Source organism: Triticum aestivum, chromosome 7D (assembly GCF_018294505.1).
Source record: "Triticum aestivum cultivar Chinese Spring chromosome 7D, IWGSC CS RefSeq v2.1, whole genome shotgun sequence".
Taxonomy (NCBI): domain Eukaryota; kingdom Viridiplantae; phylum Streptophyta; class Magnoliopsida; order Poales; family Poaceae; genus Triticum; species Triticum aestivum.
Genome location: NC_057814.1, coordinates 69254745 through 69271504, shown reverse-complemented (window position 1 = coordinate 69271504; position 16760 = coordinate 69254745). Strand labels below are relative to the sequence as shown.

At 41.7% G+C, this 16760-nt stretch overlaps 1 protein-coding gene across 4 annotated transcripts; it reads right to left on the bottom strand.

The window, feature by feature from the left end:
• Positions 1-9013: 9013 nt before the first annotated feature.
• LOC123165607 (uncharacterized) lies at positions 9014-12597 on the bottom strand. Of its 4 annotated transcripts, none has more exons than XR_006483080.1 (6): positions 11903-12581; positions 11249-11399; positions 10998-11051; positions 10459-10514; positions 9915-10092; positions 9014-9199 (listed from the first exon to the last, which is right to left on the bottom strand). XR_006483080.1 is itself a non-coding variant. In XM_044583292.1 (6 exons), the coding sequence occupies exons 1-4, from the start codon at positions 12065-12067 to the stop codon at positions 10503-10505; spliced, it is 360 nt and encodes a 119-aa protein (XP_044439227.1). In that variant the 5' UTR covers positions 12068-12597; the 3' UTR covers positions 9014-9199; positions 9915-10092; positions 10459-10502. The 4 variants fall into 4 exon arrangements, 2 of the variants coding, with proteins under 2 accessions (XP_044439227.1, XP_044439228.1); XM_044583292.1 differs by having other exon boundaries at positions 10998-11060; positions 11249-11368; positions 11903-12597; XM_044583293.1 differs by having other exon boundaries at positions 11249-11368; positions 11903-12594.
• Between the last annotated feature and the right edge of the window lie 4163 nt (positions 12598-16760).

Below are 16760 nucleotides of genomic sequence, written 5' to 3'. Positions count from 1 at the left end.
GAAGTCTTGTTTAGATCTGGAGAGGGTGAGAGGGTGTGAAGAGAACAACTACAAGCGCTGAGGCTCCGGCGTGTATATATATACTAGAGAGAGTGTGAAGAGTGCAAACCCTAGAAAACAAGCACCGAGGCTGCAGCTTATACGTGATGAGGTGATTATATGGTCACTACGAGATCGTATAGCTCCGTATCCATCCATTTTGACCAGTCAAAGAATCCTCCCGGCACGAATTATGCTCAAGTGTAGTTATCAAACCCGAGACCTCAAGTTTGATGAGCGAATAGGCTAACCAGCTACACAACCCTCCCGTTATGTTCAACGAGAGGAAAATAACCTTTTATACATTCCTGCATTCATGTGACAATCATGCCGTGTTTTTTTGTTTGGGGGTCATTGGGATTTAAATCATAATCATGTCATGTGGCTTTGGTGGTAAGACTATCCAAAGTAGTGTAGAAATAATGCAGCCTTAGTCACCTTACCTCTCTCCATGTAGTACGTTGGGTCCCACCAATCAGAGGGTGAAACAAACAAATTAATAAGAAAAATTAAAAGCGCCAGCGGTGTATCTTACCTCACACATCTCGCTACTGCTCGGGAACACTGTCCAATTCATCCCTCTGTTCGCTCACGTACTATTTTAAGTGAATCCTTATTATCACATGCACACAATTTTGGGCACTTGTATTCGACCTAAGTCAGTGTGCCACCGTATCTCGTACGACTCCCTCCGTCTAGGTGTAATAAGTCACGTTAGAAGGTGCAGCGGGACCAAGGTGCAAGCAGATTGGAGGAGAAGGAGAAACTTGACCGGTCATTCCTGCAATCAAAGCCCTGATTTCTGTCTCTAAACGCAACAATTAATCCAAACAACTAAGAGATGCCGTTTTAGCTACCATGCAGGGCCACGTATTAACTCGCATGCAAGCCGACTTTGATTTCTTGACTGATCAACGCGTAGTTGCTCTCCATGCATTGGGTTTTCGGGGGAGATAACAAGGCAGAGCAAGGAGCGTTTGGTTACATTGCTTAGGCTGGTCATAGTGGTCAGTAACTTGTACTAGTATCATGCATATGTTACTAGTCTATGTTACTACTACGCGAAGTTTGCCGTCGGAAGCGAGCCGATCTGGCTCTCCTGAGCTAGCGAGGTTTTTCTAGCCCACCCAAGCTAGCTGGCCCACAAAAGCTAACATATTTTAACAGTTCCAAATGCCTAACCTTGCTCGGCTATGCTATAAGCTTTTCTTGCTAAGGATCGAAACGCTCGCTAGCAACGAGGCCAGGAGGGGATTGAGATGCGAAGTTAATGGACGACGCCTAAACATTTTGGGAATATCTGATTTCCGTAAGATGACTTAACACCTAGAAGGAGGGAGTACTACTCCTTAGTCCAGGTTTGGTGGAATAGTTGTCACCTCTTCTCTTCTTGTATGTACTCCATTTGTATCTCACTTCCTGTGGCTTCGCACTCGCACGATTTTCCTATTCTATGAACCTGTGTGTGCGTGCGTGTGTGTGTGTGTGTGTGTTTAACAGCATGTGTGTGTGTTAGAGAGAGCGACAGATCGACCTACTCCTGCAGAGAGATGGCATGTAGTGTACGATTTTAGCCGCGAGAGTCGGTGCATCCTCTCGTTTCCGGGCGTCCGGTACGGACAGGCGGACAGCTGCCACGCCCGCTCCTGACCAGCCTGGCCCACCCAAAGCCCCTCCATCGCCCGCGAGCGCTGCCCGCCCGAAACGGTCAGCGCCGCTCCAAAGAATCGGTGCCGCATTCATGCCCGGGAAGAGCGGACGCGACCTCTCACTGGCGCCTGCGTTGAAGGGGGAAGCGGATTCAAGAGTGATGGTTGCTTCGTCCGTCCAACTTACTGCTGGGTCTATGCGATTTGACGGCTCATTGGTCATTATTACTGAGGTGGTAGGACTGCTGGATGTCCCACGCTTTCGGCGAAAGGAGGTACTACTAGATTACAATTTTCTCCATTCTTACGGTGGAGGAGTGCAAGAGCAGTGAAAACACGCAGGCTCAGTGATTACGTGGCCCACCTCACACTATCACCATATTTTCTGGACATCGTGTGACACGTAACTCTTTACATAGTACTACTAGTATAGTACGTACTGTAATTTATCAGCGAGATAGTACAATGCTATGAAGCTTCCAGCTTCTGTTACATGTATCTTGCGTCCAAGGTTGCCCGTTGCAACATTTCATCAAATACAAAGGAGACTAACATGCATGCTATTGCATCTCGATGATTGACAGATCATAGCAAATATGTACTCCCTCCGTTCCAAAATAAATGTCTCAACTTTATGCAGGGGGTGTTTGTTTCCAGGGACTTTTTAGTGTAGGGACTAGAAAAAGTCCCTCTTAGAGAATTTTTAACCAAACAGGAGGGACTACTAGGGAATAAAATTTGCTTTTTGGGACTTAATGAAGAAGACTCTCAAGGAGAGTCTTTTTTGCGACTTTTCCAACAATGCCCCTCCCTACACCCATTGCCCTGCCGCCCCATGGTGTTGTTTGGTTGTTATTTTTCTGTATACTGGGGGTAACATGGTCATTCAATAACCTCTAGGGAGGGACTAGGGACTTTTTAGTCCCTGAAAACAAACAGGGAGGGACTTTTTAAGGAGTAGGGACTTTTTAGTTGGGACTAGAAAAAGTCCTAGGACTTACGAACCAAACAGGGCCTCAATATGGACTACATACGGAGCAAAATGAGTGAATCTACACTCTAAAATACGTCTATATACATAAGTGTTTGGAGTATGTACTAGTAGTTCATATTGAAATCTACTAAAGGACATATATATTCCAAACAATATGATAATCTCTCTAACCAAGGTACTAGGGACGAGGAGTAAATGGAGGGAGTAGTAAAATTTTCTCCTCGTCCTGTGAGCCACCGCGCGCGTGGGCGAGGGAGCGGGCGTAAGGCGTACAATACTACTTCTAGTAAGCAAGCTTCACCTCATCCTGCCAGCCAACGCGCCCGTGGGCGGGGGAGACGGCGTACTAAGCAAGCTTCTCCTCTTTCTGCGAGTTGACGGGACACATCAAAAGTACTCTAGTGTATAGAGCCTTGCCTCTAAGGTAGGCCCCACATGGTTTTCCTCTTTTTTAACATAACGCGTCAAGTCACAATTTGTTTGTTCACCCGTGGTAGACGATCCTCCCTCCATCAAGTGGACAACCAGTACACGTGTCAAATTACCACGTGGGCTGCCTTTTCGTACAAAAATGAGCTCCACCGTGTACCCAGGCAGGTGTGGTTGGGAAAGAGACGGGAGTACGTGCGTCGTGCGTGCACCTCTTCTCTTCGTGCACATCCCCCACCTACGTGGGTGTGTGTGAGAGATACAAACCTAGACAAATGGCTTGTGCGTTCTTGAGTGTTTTTTTCTTTAGGGGGGGAGGTTGATTTCGTGAATGTATGTATCGATGACATCTCAAACAAAATTTTGCATGCAATGTGTGTGAAATGGAGGCCTATCCATATCATATATAGAGGGGTCGTAGATATCGATAGAGTCGAAGAGAGGATCAAGTGGGTGGGTGCGAGATCGATGAAGAGAGCCATCGAAATTGTGTGTGTGTTCAAGTCAAAGATATAGGGCGACTGACCTACCGGAACGTCAGAGGGCACATGTCAAGTTTGTGTGTGGCAGGGAGACATGAGTAGAGCGCTCGATGTATCGGTGTGTGTGTGTATGGGAGGGGGTGGGGGAGGGGGTAGGCAGAGGCCTAACTATAGAGGTAGAATGACTCGTATATGTGTTGAGAAGGAGAGACCCAGCTATGTCTTGAGGGAGATCGGTCGACATCCATACAGAACTGAAGGACGGGAAATAGGATGGGACAGAGAGAGAGGAGAGAGAGGGAGGGAGAGGGGTAGAGTGCTGGATGGGTGATGGAGTTGCTTCTCGAAGAGTGGGGATGTGTTTCTGTGTGTGCCTGTGCGTGATAGAGCTGTCGGGACGCATCCATGGATGATGAAGGGGAACCATGTGTTTGGTAAGCAAACCTAACTAGATCGGTAGATCAATTGTTGTTTGTCGGAGGAAGGGAGAGACATAACTAATGAGGTAGATCGATCGACGCGTGGGGAAAAACGAGTTATAAGGACCTAGCTAGCTATATGTATAGCGGGAGATCGGTCGGTGTACGTCCATTTGTTAGAGGCAAATAAGGCCCGGCGAGACGGATAGACAGAGAGAATGGAGCTATGAGGTGGTGCGAGAGGCCCAGCTACTAGCTAGATAGTGGGAGGAGTGTGCGGTTGTGAGATCGATGAAAAGAGGGGAGAGAGTTTACACGTGTGTGGGGCCGTATGAGAGACACGAGGCAAGGACACATAAAGGAGGAGATTGAAGGTGCGTGTGTATGTTGTAGGCAGACATCGCTGGAGAGGTTTATCGATCAGTGTGTGTCGTAAAGGAGTTGTGGAGACTGTGGGAGAACGACCTAAAAAAAATGAATGTGCGCGATGGAGAGAATGCTGAGGGAGGGGGAGGGCGTGGAGGGCGTGTGCATGCACGAGAGAAAGTTAGTGGTAGCTACAAAGATTAGAGGATTGTGTGGGTGTAAGAGACTAACAAAGATCATAATTTGATATGAAAGTGGATTCATATATTTGAATAGGAGATCATAGTGTTTTAAACATATGCATGCATGAATATAGCGGTGATACACGTGTTGTGGTTTTGCACATGTTGTACCATAATGTGATAATGCATGGCGTTTGCAACTCACAGCTAAATGTCGAACAATCTAAACCATACTATACATCGAACAATCTCAAATTTATTTGAATTTGTGATAACTAGCAAAGTGGCCCGCTCGATGCGCGGGCTAGAACTTTAGAAACTTTATAATGAGGGCATATTATTTGATTTGCGAAAAAAACAAATTCAAACCGAAATGTGAATATAAAATATCATTGTCTGTAGTTTCGAAAACAATACCTAATGTATTGTCATTTATAAGGAGCGTTTGTACTTTGGGCTTCCCTTTGTTAACATAAGTATCATCATTGTAGTTCTACATGTACTAAATGCTACTACAATGAATGTCAAAACTGTAATAAAACATCATTCGCTAGCACATTTCATCAAGATACATGGGAGAACATAATTCATATACATATATGGTTATCACAAATACTACAATAATTGTCCAAGTGTCCAAAGGTTATCCGCCGACTTTGGTTGTTCGCGCGGACAATAATCAAAATGATTCAAACAGTTTCAGATATCCAACATGCCCAAGTTAAATATAACTTAGAATAGATGATGCAACTAATTACGTGTCTTGGCAACCGTGCTAAAAGCATGACTTATTCAACCTCTTGCTTGGCATGAAAACACATTATCCTGATATTGATCAGCGCTTCTAACATTACAGGAGGTCTCCATGTTGTCTTCCAGGTGAACCTGGTCACTAACAGATATAATACAAGGAGGAAAATATAAAAAATGTACTTCACATGAATAAACATATGTGTTCCTGGAAAAAAAATGGACTAAACATATGTGAATCTAGTTGAGGAGATAATAAATCTTTAGCTGTGTATGAGCTCTGCCCACGGAACTACAAGATACTTTTGCACATTCATAACAATATGGTCACATGACGCTAATGTAAAATTAGAAATTGTCAGAAAGTGAATGGTCCTTCAAAGTATGTAAAAGTCGAACACTAAGATTTAAGTGTAGTGCTTGAAGTTCATCTGAACAATATATTGGGACGTGTTCCTGAAAATCCTAGTATTTTGAATTTTGTTTTGTCCTCGATATAACATCTTCTCAAACCATAGGGATCCCATGGCAAGTGTGATTTAGAGATGCAAGGAATAACAAAACTTGTCCTTCACAAAAAATATGTTGGTCCCCAGTATTACCTGAACATGTATTACTTCGATAAGAATAGCAAAATAATTACGCACACCTTCTAGCTTAAAGAACATATAGAAGATACATGTCTCCATGAATCGAGCTTCCGACTTAACTTGCATAAAACATATCACATGTGAATGGTGTGTCATGTATATATCCTTACATGAAACATTGAAAGTTTAGTAACCAAATATATCATCCATAAAAAAAATTGCTACCTCTTGTGAGATCGTATTGCCATGCAATTTTCTTCTTCCAGCTGACGTATAAGAAGTTCTAAAGGCTTACTGTTTCTCTGTCACCATTACTTTCAATTCTAATTCCCTATTGAATTGAGCACCACTTCAGTCCACAGTCTTGCTGAAACACCTATATTGTCGAACCAAACTTGTTCTCATGTCACTATTCAGTTCGTAAAGTATTCCTATATTATAAGTGATATAGAAAAATCTTTTGATTTAAAGACATCCAAGATGGTGTGTATTGATTAAGGCTGGAGTCAATACTAATGGGAGGGATCATATTACATTCCAAGACGACACGCTATTCTCATAGACCGCATAGTGAAAACAAATGACACCAAAATTTATAAAGGAATAATGCACTCAATTAGGGAGAAAAGTGCTTTTCCACATACAAAATAATTTTCTCAAAGCTACGGTAGTAAAATTTTCTATATAGGTTGCAGACGGAAAGGTGAAGCGAAGCAAATATTAGAATATTATCTTTGAAGGTTGAGGCCCATCAACTCATCTCCGTGTGCTGCTATGCAACCGAGAGCTGAAATCTTTCAAGTGTGACGCCAAGATAAATTACCACTGCCAGGCATATTAAAAGTCTATCCCATAAAATTTTAGACAAAAATGTTGATAATGGCAATGTAAAAAATCGTGCAGTTTATTCTATTTGAGGCATGCATGAAGCCTATAATATCTCACATGTCAGCATGTAAAGTGGAGTCAATATATGTATCAATGGACGAAAAATCTGATAGAATTGTGACATGAACTCCAGACACTTGTGTAGGTTTATTTAAAGCTTGCAATGCAGATCATGCAAATGCAATTACCTTGTCCATCTCTTGAAAAGTAGGGAAAATAGAAATAAAATTGGTAAAGTTCTAAGGATAAAATTGATCATAAAAGATATTCCTGAACAAAACGTACCTAGCTACCGTGCAATTATATGAGCACTTTCCGTCCTTCCGATAAACATACATATACATATACATACATACATACATACATATATATATATATATATATATATATATATATATAATATACTCCGTTTCTTCCATGTGAACTAATAATCTACACCCTCAACATGAATATCAAGGCCTCTGTTTCAGTATTCAACTTGATCACCGTAAATTTATTGATTATTTGCATGACGACACAGTAGGTAGGACAGTATATATATTTTGATGTGTTGTGTGGAATGTATGGCGCCGGGAACGTTTTAACCTTTGGTGAGGCTGCTTGGGTCGTATGACACAAACTATCAAGACAATGTATGTACAGTTTTCAGGTGCTTGTGTCCTCGTGTCACTGAAATTCCCTTACATACACGTGCATGTACACTACACATCTCATGTTGGCCTTTTTTTGAAAGTTTTTTTTCTGAAGCCACGAAATCATTAATTGACCGGTAAAAAGAGAGAGAAAACATTTGTATCCAAGCCACTGGAGCGTCTACACATGCAGCCATACTGGATCGATGTCCACGTACTCCAGCCATGTGGGTGCATGCTCCAATCGTCCTCGCCAACCTCTACGGCTGCATATGTTTCCCAATATTTTAGGCGGCCGTCTGCCCCATTTTTTTTTGCGGGCGGCAGTCTACATCTTTGATAACTTCGCACCAAAATAAACTAAGTAGAGGAGGGTTTATATCTGATTTTGGATCCAGTGACCTGTCTGCACAGTCGACTCACGCTGGTTCGATAGGTACATGAGAAAGGAGGCTAGATTTTTACCCGTCTTGCAAAGTGCTCTACTTGCTCAAAACCTGAGCTTTCTGCAAGGACAATTGCAGCCTTAGGCAAATGACATGATCGTTCCGTGCGCTAGCTAATAAAAATTGGATAATGATTTTGAAGTTTTTACTACATACAATGATTGAAAGACTGAGAATAACCAATCCATGAATTCTTGCTGAGAAAAAATAATGTGAACAATTACCTCATGGAACACTTGCAACTTTCTCTTGATGAGATTGCTTCATCCTACAACTCCCACTTTGTTGGTTAAATAAGAAGTCAAAAGACCAGCTGCATGGTGCAGCTCTGCAGATGTGTGGCCCGTGTCAAGGAGGTTTTAAGGCCAGCTTGAAGTTGGGAACAACCACATGACGGATCTGGAGAGCAGGTGGAATTAATCCTACAAGTCATCATGGTGCAGCCCTAGAGATGTATATATGGCATGTGTCAAAGAGATTGTCAAGTGAGCTTGAAGCCGGGAACATCTTCTGCTAAGTTGATTAAATTAGAAGATGGAAGACCAGCAGTATGGTGCAGCCGTGCAGATCGTGGCCATCCTCCCCATCTTCAGCTCCAACTCTCACTACAAGAAATATGTCAACTTGTGACCCTCACTATTGGCCGCTGAAAGGTCATAGTTTTTCATTTGCGACCTTTTTGTGACCAAAAACAAAAGGTCAAAAGCTGGCAGTCGTAAACTGAAATTAGTGACATTCTCTGTGATATGTAAAAGGTCATTGGTTCTTCGACCAAATTTTTGGTCACTAGCAACCTCCTCAGGCCATGTAGGCATCCAGCGTGGCAAGCTGATGTGGCACAAGAATCAGCCCGGTCCGATTCGGCGCTTTACATGGGCCGAGCCAAACAATTCAGCCTTTTTAATGTATTTTTGCCTATTGTTTTTTACTAGCTACATGGGCTTGGGCCATTGGTTCGGCCTTTTTTTGCTTCATGAGGTGCAGCCTTTTCACATTCTATTTATTTTTTATTTTCAGGTTTTCTTTTTTTTTGTTACATTCAATTTTCAGATTATTGTAGTCAATTGGATGCACATTGTCAGATTCTTCTAGGCACTAGGTCCCAAACATCAGGTTTTAATTTTTCACAACTTGTAACTCAATGATATACCAATCAGAGAACACATTTAAATATATTCAAATAACAGCCAAATCACCGATGTACCAATCAAGTTTATTACATTCCACCAATCACAATATAACCATATAATATTACACCAATCACAATATAGCACTCTACAGATAAAACGCTCAACAAGTACACGCACGTCTCCAACACCTTAGCGCCTTCAACCTGCAAAACATCACATCCAACCACATATTAACGATCAAATCAATTCACCCCTTGACGGCAATAAAAAACTGTGCTCATGTATGAACGAAAATAAAATAAACAATCTTTGAGGCCATAGCATGTGCTACAAAAATCTTAACAAATGCATAGATATCCACACGGAGCACATCCTACATGCACCAAGCATCAGGCATATGTTCAAGAAGATAAGTAATTTGAGATGGAAACAAGTACATCTAACAATCTAACATGTGTAGTAGCACCAGCAAAAAGAGAAAGACATGGAAGAATTTACAAGAACAACACCCTGGGAGTCCAATTACATGTACATGAGCTACTGCTGCTAGTGTATATAGAACCAATAAAGCTGCTGGTGTAGGAGCAGAGCATGAGTCCAACAGAGCCACATAGGAGCAAACAATAGAGCCACATAGGAGCAAACAACAGATTAAGCACTGCTCCTAACCAACTTAGCAAATCCAGAGCAACCCCATACCACCAGAGCATCACGGGAGCACATTTATAAAGCAAGTACACATGGGCAGCTACTGACAGACCCTAGAACCGCATGAATTTATCACCAGAGAGCTCTAGTAGGAGTTGATGCTTGGTTACAGCATCTAGCAGCAACTAGCAGAGCCCCACATCCAACCCAAATCATGGCCAAGGCCATGCAGGAGCTACATCAGAGAAGAAGGAACAGGGAGGAGCTCACCAGAGGAAGGTTGTAACCCTAGCACAGGCTCAGCCACACCACGGCTGTGGTGTGACCATCACCACATCGAGGAGAGGGTCTGGAAGCCGCCGAAGCACCACCGCAGCGACCAGGGAAAGCGCCGGGCACAGTGGCGCCACCCCAGGGACATCACCGCACGGACATCACCGGCCTCGCCCTGTTTCAAGAAATGTTCAGAACAACTTTGTCAGACTCGATCAATTCTGAAGAAACCACTTTGTCGTCAGACACATACATACATACAGGATGCAAAAGAAGAAGAAACAGAGCAGGGACCTGGTCGATCATGAGATAGTGTTCATAGCATTAGGAAGAAATAGGCCATTGTATAGCTCACATAAACAGATCTGCTACTATGCACAACACGAGCACCCACTTGCACTTGGTATATTTCTGTATCTAGGACACCCAGCACTTACAACACTTGGGCTAGTCTAATGTATAGACTTGTTTGCAATAGGAGCCAATGGAACTGAAACACAAGTAGCACATGAACAAACAGCGAAAGAAATAGAAGGACGACCTTGTGTGGTGGCCGGGGTGGACGAGGGTGTCCTCCTGGTCAGCTCAGGCATCCTCCTGCACCAAATCAAACAGAAAAATGTTGAATCATGTCGAATAACTAAACGTACATGTATATATATAATATAGAAGCAACAGAAGCACATATATATCCTATTTCTTCCACAATGTGTGTATATAGATAGGTCAGATTTTTGAATGCATTGTTGTTGTAAAAAAATATGTTGTTGAGGAATTTGACTAGATTTTAGATATGTTAAGCAGAGGCAAGAGTTTTCCCTCAATCAATCAACCTGCTGCAATAGTACTAACTATACTAGTCAGGGACGAATTTGACAAGAGAAAGCATAGTGGTATCAAACTGAAACACGATTCAGTCGCAAAACAACCACCAACCTTACTTAGTACATGAGCATCAAGCACACACACATCATACAGGTGCAAATATGATATAAGCTTGGTTTAAGGGCCACAACAGAAACTAGGCTACAACATAGCAGTGATAGAAAAAACCTCACAGTAAAGTCGAGAGGGATCAACCTTGTGTGGGGAGACAATTTCCTCCTCCTCGTGCATGTCGACCAAAGAGGGCTCCTCCTCGATCCAAACAGAACAAAGAAATAAAGATGGGTCACAGAAAGAGCTAGCAACTATTTTTACAGAACAAACTGCAGCTGTAATATTCAGATATAAGCAGCTTCACATGTAAACCTATATTTCAGTTCATAGCCTTTTGGGATAATTGTTGGTGGGTTTTGGTCAAGGAAACTTTGGACTTGGAGATGAAGTACCTGAACATAGTTTTTCTTCTCAACCGTCAAGCTGTGAAGCAGTCTAATTTTACGAGCGCTGAAGGAGAGAGCATCCAAAACAGTCGCATCGTCGTTGGCTCGTATGAGCCTGAACTTTTCCTGGAAGCATGACACAGGACAAAATCATCTTCTGTGAATGACAAATGTGACTGGCGTCAGCTGATATCACAGGAGACCTACACTTTATGATGTTCTAGATGGACAATTGCATAAAAAAATGCCTATACCACTATACCAGACTCGGAGACTGACCCTCACTCAAAGCCTTAAGTAGTCAACAATTGATTATATATCTGAAGAAATGAAATGACGCTCGTGCTTCAGACAAAGACCTGAATATTGCACCGAAATTCAGCTGGCACTAGTGCGACATCACAACAGTACTGGTTTTGCTCCTCTGTTTTAGACTAAATTTTCAGTTAGCAGGCGCATCTGAATTCGTGGACACCTGCCTAACGGGCTGGGCTAGCATGGACACCAGTATGCAGTTACGGCTTTGCTAGTCACCTCGAGCAGACAGAGCATGCTCGCCAGCGCAGTGTGTACCGAGCTAGGACATTGCAAGGTGGCAAGGAAACAGGAGCAGGGAGCTCGGCAAGGCGAGCAAAGGGAAGTAGTAGGACATGAACCAACCTGCGAGGGGTGGGGCGTGAGGGCGGTGCGGAGGCGGGTCTGCTCCAGCGCGGTGCGAACGAAGCTCCACCAGCCGCTCCTTGAGGACGTCCCAGTCCACGGCCCGGCCCGGCGCGAGGCGGCGACCCCGAGCACGATGTAGCACCAGCGGTCGTCGGTGCTCATGTCGCCCTTGTGGACGTTGAGGCCGAAGAGGACGACGAGGCGGCAGAGGTCGCAGCCCAGGCAGGTCTTGTTCGGGCAGCTGACGGTGACCACCGTCGGGTCCCCCGCTGCGTCCCCGTGCACGATCTGGACCACCTCATCGCTCGGGCTCGGGCGCCCGCCAGATCTTGCCGGACAGGGGTCTTCGATTCCCGCCTGAGGTCACCAGGATCGGGCACCGGAGGTGGCGGCGGCAAGGAAGGAGTGGAGCGCTAGGGGATTGGGGATCGGGGAGAGAAACCCTAGAGGCGGCGGAGGAGGAAGAAAAGCTGGGAGCGGGAGGGAGGTTTGGGTGCAGCGTGAGGGAAGGAGGGCGCCGCCGCCGGTGACGGGAAGAGAGATAGGGAAGCGGCAGAAGGAAGGGAGGAGAGGCGACCGATCTGGATCGGGGAGAGAGAGAGGGGGAGGCAGCGGCGATCTGGATCGGGGAGGGAGAGAGGGAGGGTTGGTGGGAGAGGGACGAGAGGTGAGAGGTGAGCGAGAGACGCTGGATCGGGGGACTGACGGAGAGTGTGGACGGCTCAGATCGACTATAGGGGGTGATTCGTGGGCTGCTTCCTGATTGGTTCAAAACATGAGGTATTTATTTAAATTATCTCTTAGTGCTAAAAACAGGGGGTTTTGTGAACCAACTAGCAAAATTATTTTGCAAATGGCATCACTAAAATTTTCACTTAGTTTAGACCACATTTTATGGATGATCACCAATTTGTATGCATCTCCGGTCCTTCTAGCTATTTTTGTTCATTTAAACAAATATCCGCCGATTCAATAGGAATCGGGTCAAATTTAATCTGCAGTTGCCTCATAGTTTGCTATTTATTTTTCCCAAAAATCATTTTTAGGTACAAAATTATTTATTTAATCAGAGAAACATGAAAAGGTTTTCAAGATTCAACAACTAGCTATGAACGGTCAAGCCCGCCGTTTCGACCGCATTTTAAAACGGGCATAAAAAATAAAAAAATAAAAAAATGGAAAACCTTTGCATTGTGTCATCATATGTGAGCAAGTTTTCAGGAAAAATAATAAACTGGTAATACGACAATTATTTTTAAAAAGTGTTCTCAGAAATGAGCTATCATGCGTGAAGATTCATGACTTTCAAGACAAATGATCAATCTTATGGCCACATTCATGGCATAGTTTGTTCAAATGATCTCATATTGTGCATAAGGGTGCATCTTGGAATTCCAAACAATGTTGCCTAAGGGAGTTTTCATTTTCTTTGCCCGGAAAATTCATTTTCCATTTTTCGAGTGCCCGAAAAGAGGGTTTTTTTGTGAAGGACCTACCAAATAGTTGTTGTAAAATTGTACCAAATCAATTTTCTAAAATACTAGGCCATGTTTAATGCACAATTGACCAAATGGTTGGGTGTCAAAAGTTTTGATCAATCTCTTGTGAAAAAGACAAATTTCTACCGTTTCAGTAGGAAGCGGGTCAAATTTGAACTACGGCTGCCTCATAATTTGCTATTTATTTTTTCAAAAAATCATTTCTAGGTACAAAAGTATCTATTTAATCAGAGAAACACCAAAAAAATTCAAGATTCAACCACTAGATAGGAACGGCTATTCCCGCCGTTTTGACCGCATTTTGAAACGGGCATAAAAAATTCAAAAAAATTCAAAAAATTGGGAAACCTCCGCATTGTGTCATTATATGTGACCAAGTTACCATAAAAAATAATAAACTTGTAATACGGCAAACCTTTTAAAAAAATGTTCTCAGAAATGAGCTATCATGTGTGAAGATTGATGGCTTTCAAGCCAAATGATCAATGTTATGGCCACATTCATGGCATAGTTTGTTCAAATGATCTCATATTGTGCACGAGGGTGCATCTTGGAATGGCAAACAATGTTGCCTAAGGGAGTTTTCATTTTCTTTGGACGAAAAATTCATTTTCCATTGTTTGAATGCCCAAAATGAGTTTTTTTTGAAGGATCTACCATATATTTGTTGCAAAATTGGACCAAATCAATTTTCTAAAATATTAGGCCATATTTAATGCACAATTGACAAAATGCTTAGGTGTCAATAGTTTTTATCTACCTCTCGTGAAAAAGACAAAATTCCGCCGATTTAACAGGAAATGGGTAAAATTTGAACTGTAGCTGCCTTATAGTTTGCTATTTATTTTTACCAAAAATCATTTTTAGGTACAAAAGTATCTATTTAATTAGAGAAACACCAAAATCTTTCCAAGATTCACCCACTAGCTAGCAACGGTCATGCCCGCCATTTTGACCGCATTTTGAAATAAGCATAGAAAATTAAAAAAAACAAAAAATTGGAAAACCTTCGCATTGTGTCATTATATGTGGCCAAGTTACCAGCAAAAATAATAAACTTGTAATACGGCAAATATTAGACCACATTTTATGAACAAATTTGTGTACACTAGAAACATTTTTTATAGATATTAAACGGTTTTTAGTTACATCATTAACATTTTTAATAAATATTTTGATGTCTAATATTTTGAACACATGTCTACATTTTTAAGACACATTGTACATATTGTTTATATATGTTTAATTTTTTTCAAATACATGATTAACATATTTTCATGTATTCCCAATAAAAAAATATCTTTTCATACATAGGTATTGATGTCTATATTTGTTTTTACACATTGTACATTTTTGTATACATATAAAACATTGTTGATATTGGTTAGAAAAATTTAAATACATGATTAACATTTTTAGAAAATCTTGTTTTGTTATCTACTTTTCCATATATATATTGTAAAATTTTCATATATACGTACCGATGATTATTTTTGCATACACATGAAACTTTTTTTTACATATCTAATATTATTTATGATTACCATTTTTTATATGCATGAAAATTTTCAAATGCACACATATAGTTTTTTAAACACGTGATTACATTTTTTGAAATACGTATTAACATTAACATTTTTTTGAATTACATGTTTAGTTTTGTAATTGCTAAACCATATAGCAAGATTCACGAACGAGTTCATTATTTTCCCATTCTAATGAAAAACTTGTTATTTTCCGATTTTCGTTGGGCCGAATATATGTTCTTTTTGAGTAATATGAGGGCATCCCACATTTCTTCCTGGATGGGCCGGGGCCTACATGGCACACATATTTTTTTTAAAAGAAGGTGGCCTCGTTCCACCGAGGCCCAAGCCCACCTTGAGCGACACCTTAAGTACCAATGCATCCACGTTCACAACCTCATGACCATTTATATTGGTCGTAATCAGGTAGAAAGAAGGTCGTTGACCACTCTTGTCTGCTTTATGACCATTTGGTGTAAGGCAATTTCAGGGTTTGAGCCCTTCCAAGCGAAATGGTCGTGGATTTACGACCAATTCAGCCGGGGTCACTGAGAGAAGGTCACTAGTTGACATATTTCTTGTAGTGTCTCTCGTTTTCTCTGTCCATTGACGTGAACTGATCATATCCCATAGATACAGCAAGCATATAAATCCCTGGATTGCTTCTCACCCATTTTTCTCTCAAAAGTTGAGGAAAACCACGTATCGGCTACCTTGCTGTCCGTGCTCAATGGATCTGATTGGATTTGGTCCTTTCTGAACGGATCTGCACTACCATCGATGCTCATGTCCTTCGACGCTTTGACAACTAATTAATCTTTCAACCTCCTTCAGTCCCTTCTCCATGGACATACACTAGTAGAAAAAGGGCCTTTAGTCCCGGTTCTGGAACCGAGACTAAAGGGTCGTTACTAAAGCTTCCCCCTTTAGTCCCGGTTCTTACACGAACCGGGACTAAAGGCCCTCCACGTGGCCGCTGCCTGGAGGTCCACCTTTAGTCCCGGTTGGTAACACGAACCGGTACTAAAGGAAATTTTATGATTTTTTTTATTTTTTTTATTTTCAAATTTCTGAATTATTTTAACCTCTAATCTCTAATCACCCCTCATCACTGCTCAATTTAACCTCTAATCTCTAAAAAACCCTCATCATTCCAAATCATCTAACTTCCCGGACGATCACCCATCCTCTCACTACTCCAGCCTGAGCACGCTTAACTTCCGGGTTCTAATCTCCCTCGTTTCCAAGTCTGCACTTGTTGTTTTCCTCACAATAGTAAGATGTCAATCCTATTAACCCTCAGGAATTTAGCTTGAGCATGAAGTCACACATTTCACTGTTTGAGTTTGAAACTATTGTTCTAAAAATCAATAATTATTTAGTAACACTAATATTTCTTGAATAAGTAGTTTGACCATAGTTTGACCACAGTTTGACCAGATTTGACCAAAATTCAACAAAACTGAAATAATTATTTCGTAACACTAATATTTCTTGAATAATTAGTTTGACCATTGTTTGACCACAGTTTGACCACAATTTGACCAGATTTGACCAAAATTTAAAAAAACTAAAATAATTATTTAGTAACACTAATATTCTTGAATAATTATTTAGTAACACTAATACTTCTTGAATAAGTAGTTTGACCATAGTTTGACCAGATTTAACAAAAATTCAAAAAAAATGAAATTTGAGCATAACTTTTTTTCCTTTTAGAATTTGAGGATTCTAAAAAATTTCAAACAGGCCGTAGGCAGTCAAAATCGGATGCAGATTTTAGTGCTGAATATTTTGATATATTATACTTTTTTCTAACATCTTATGCAA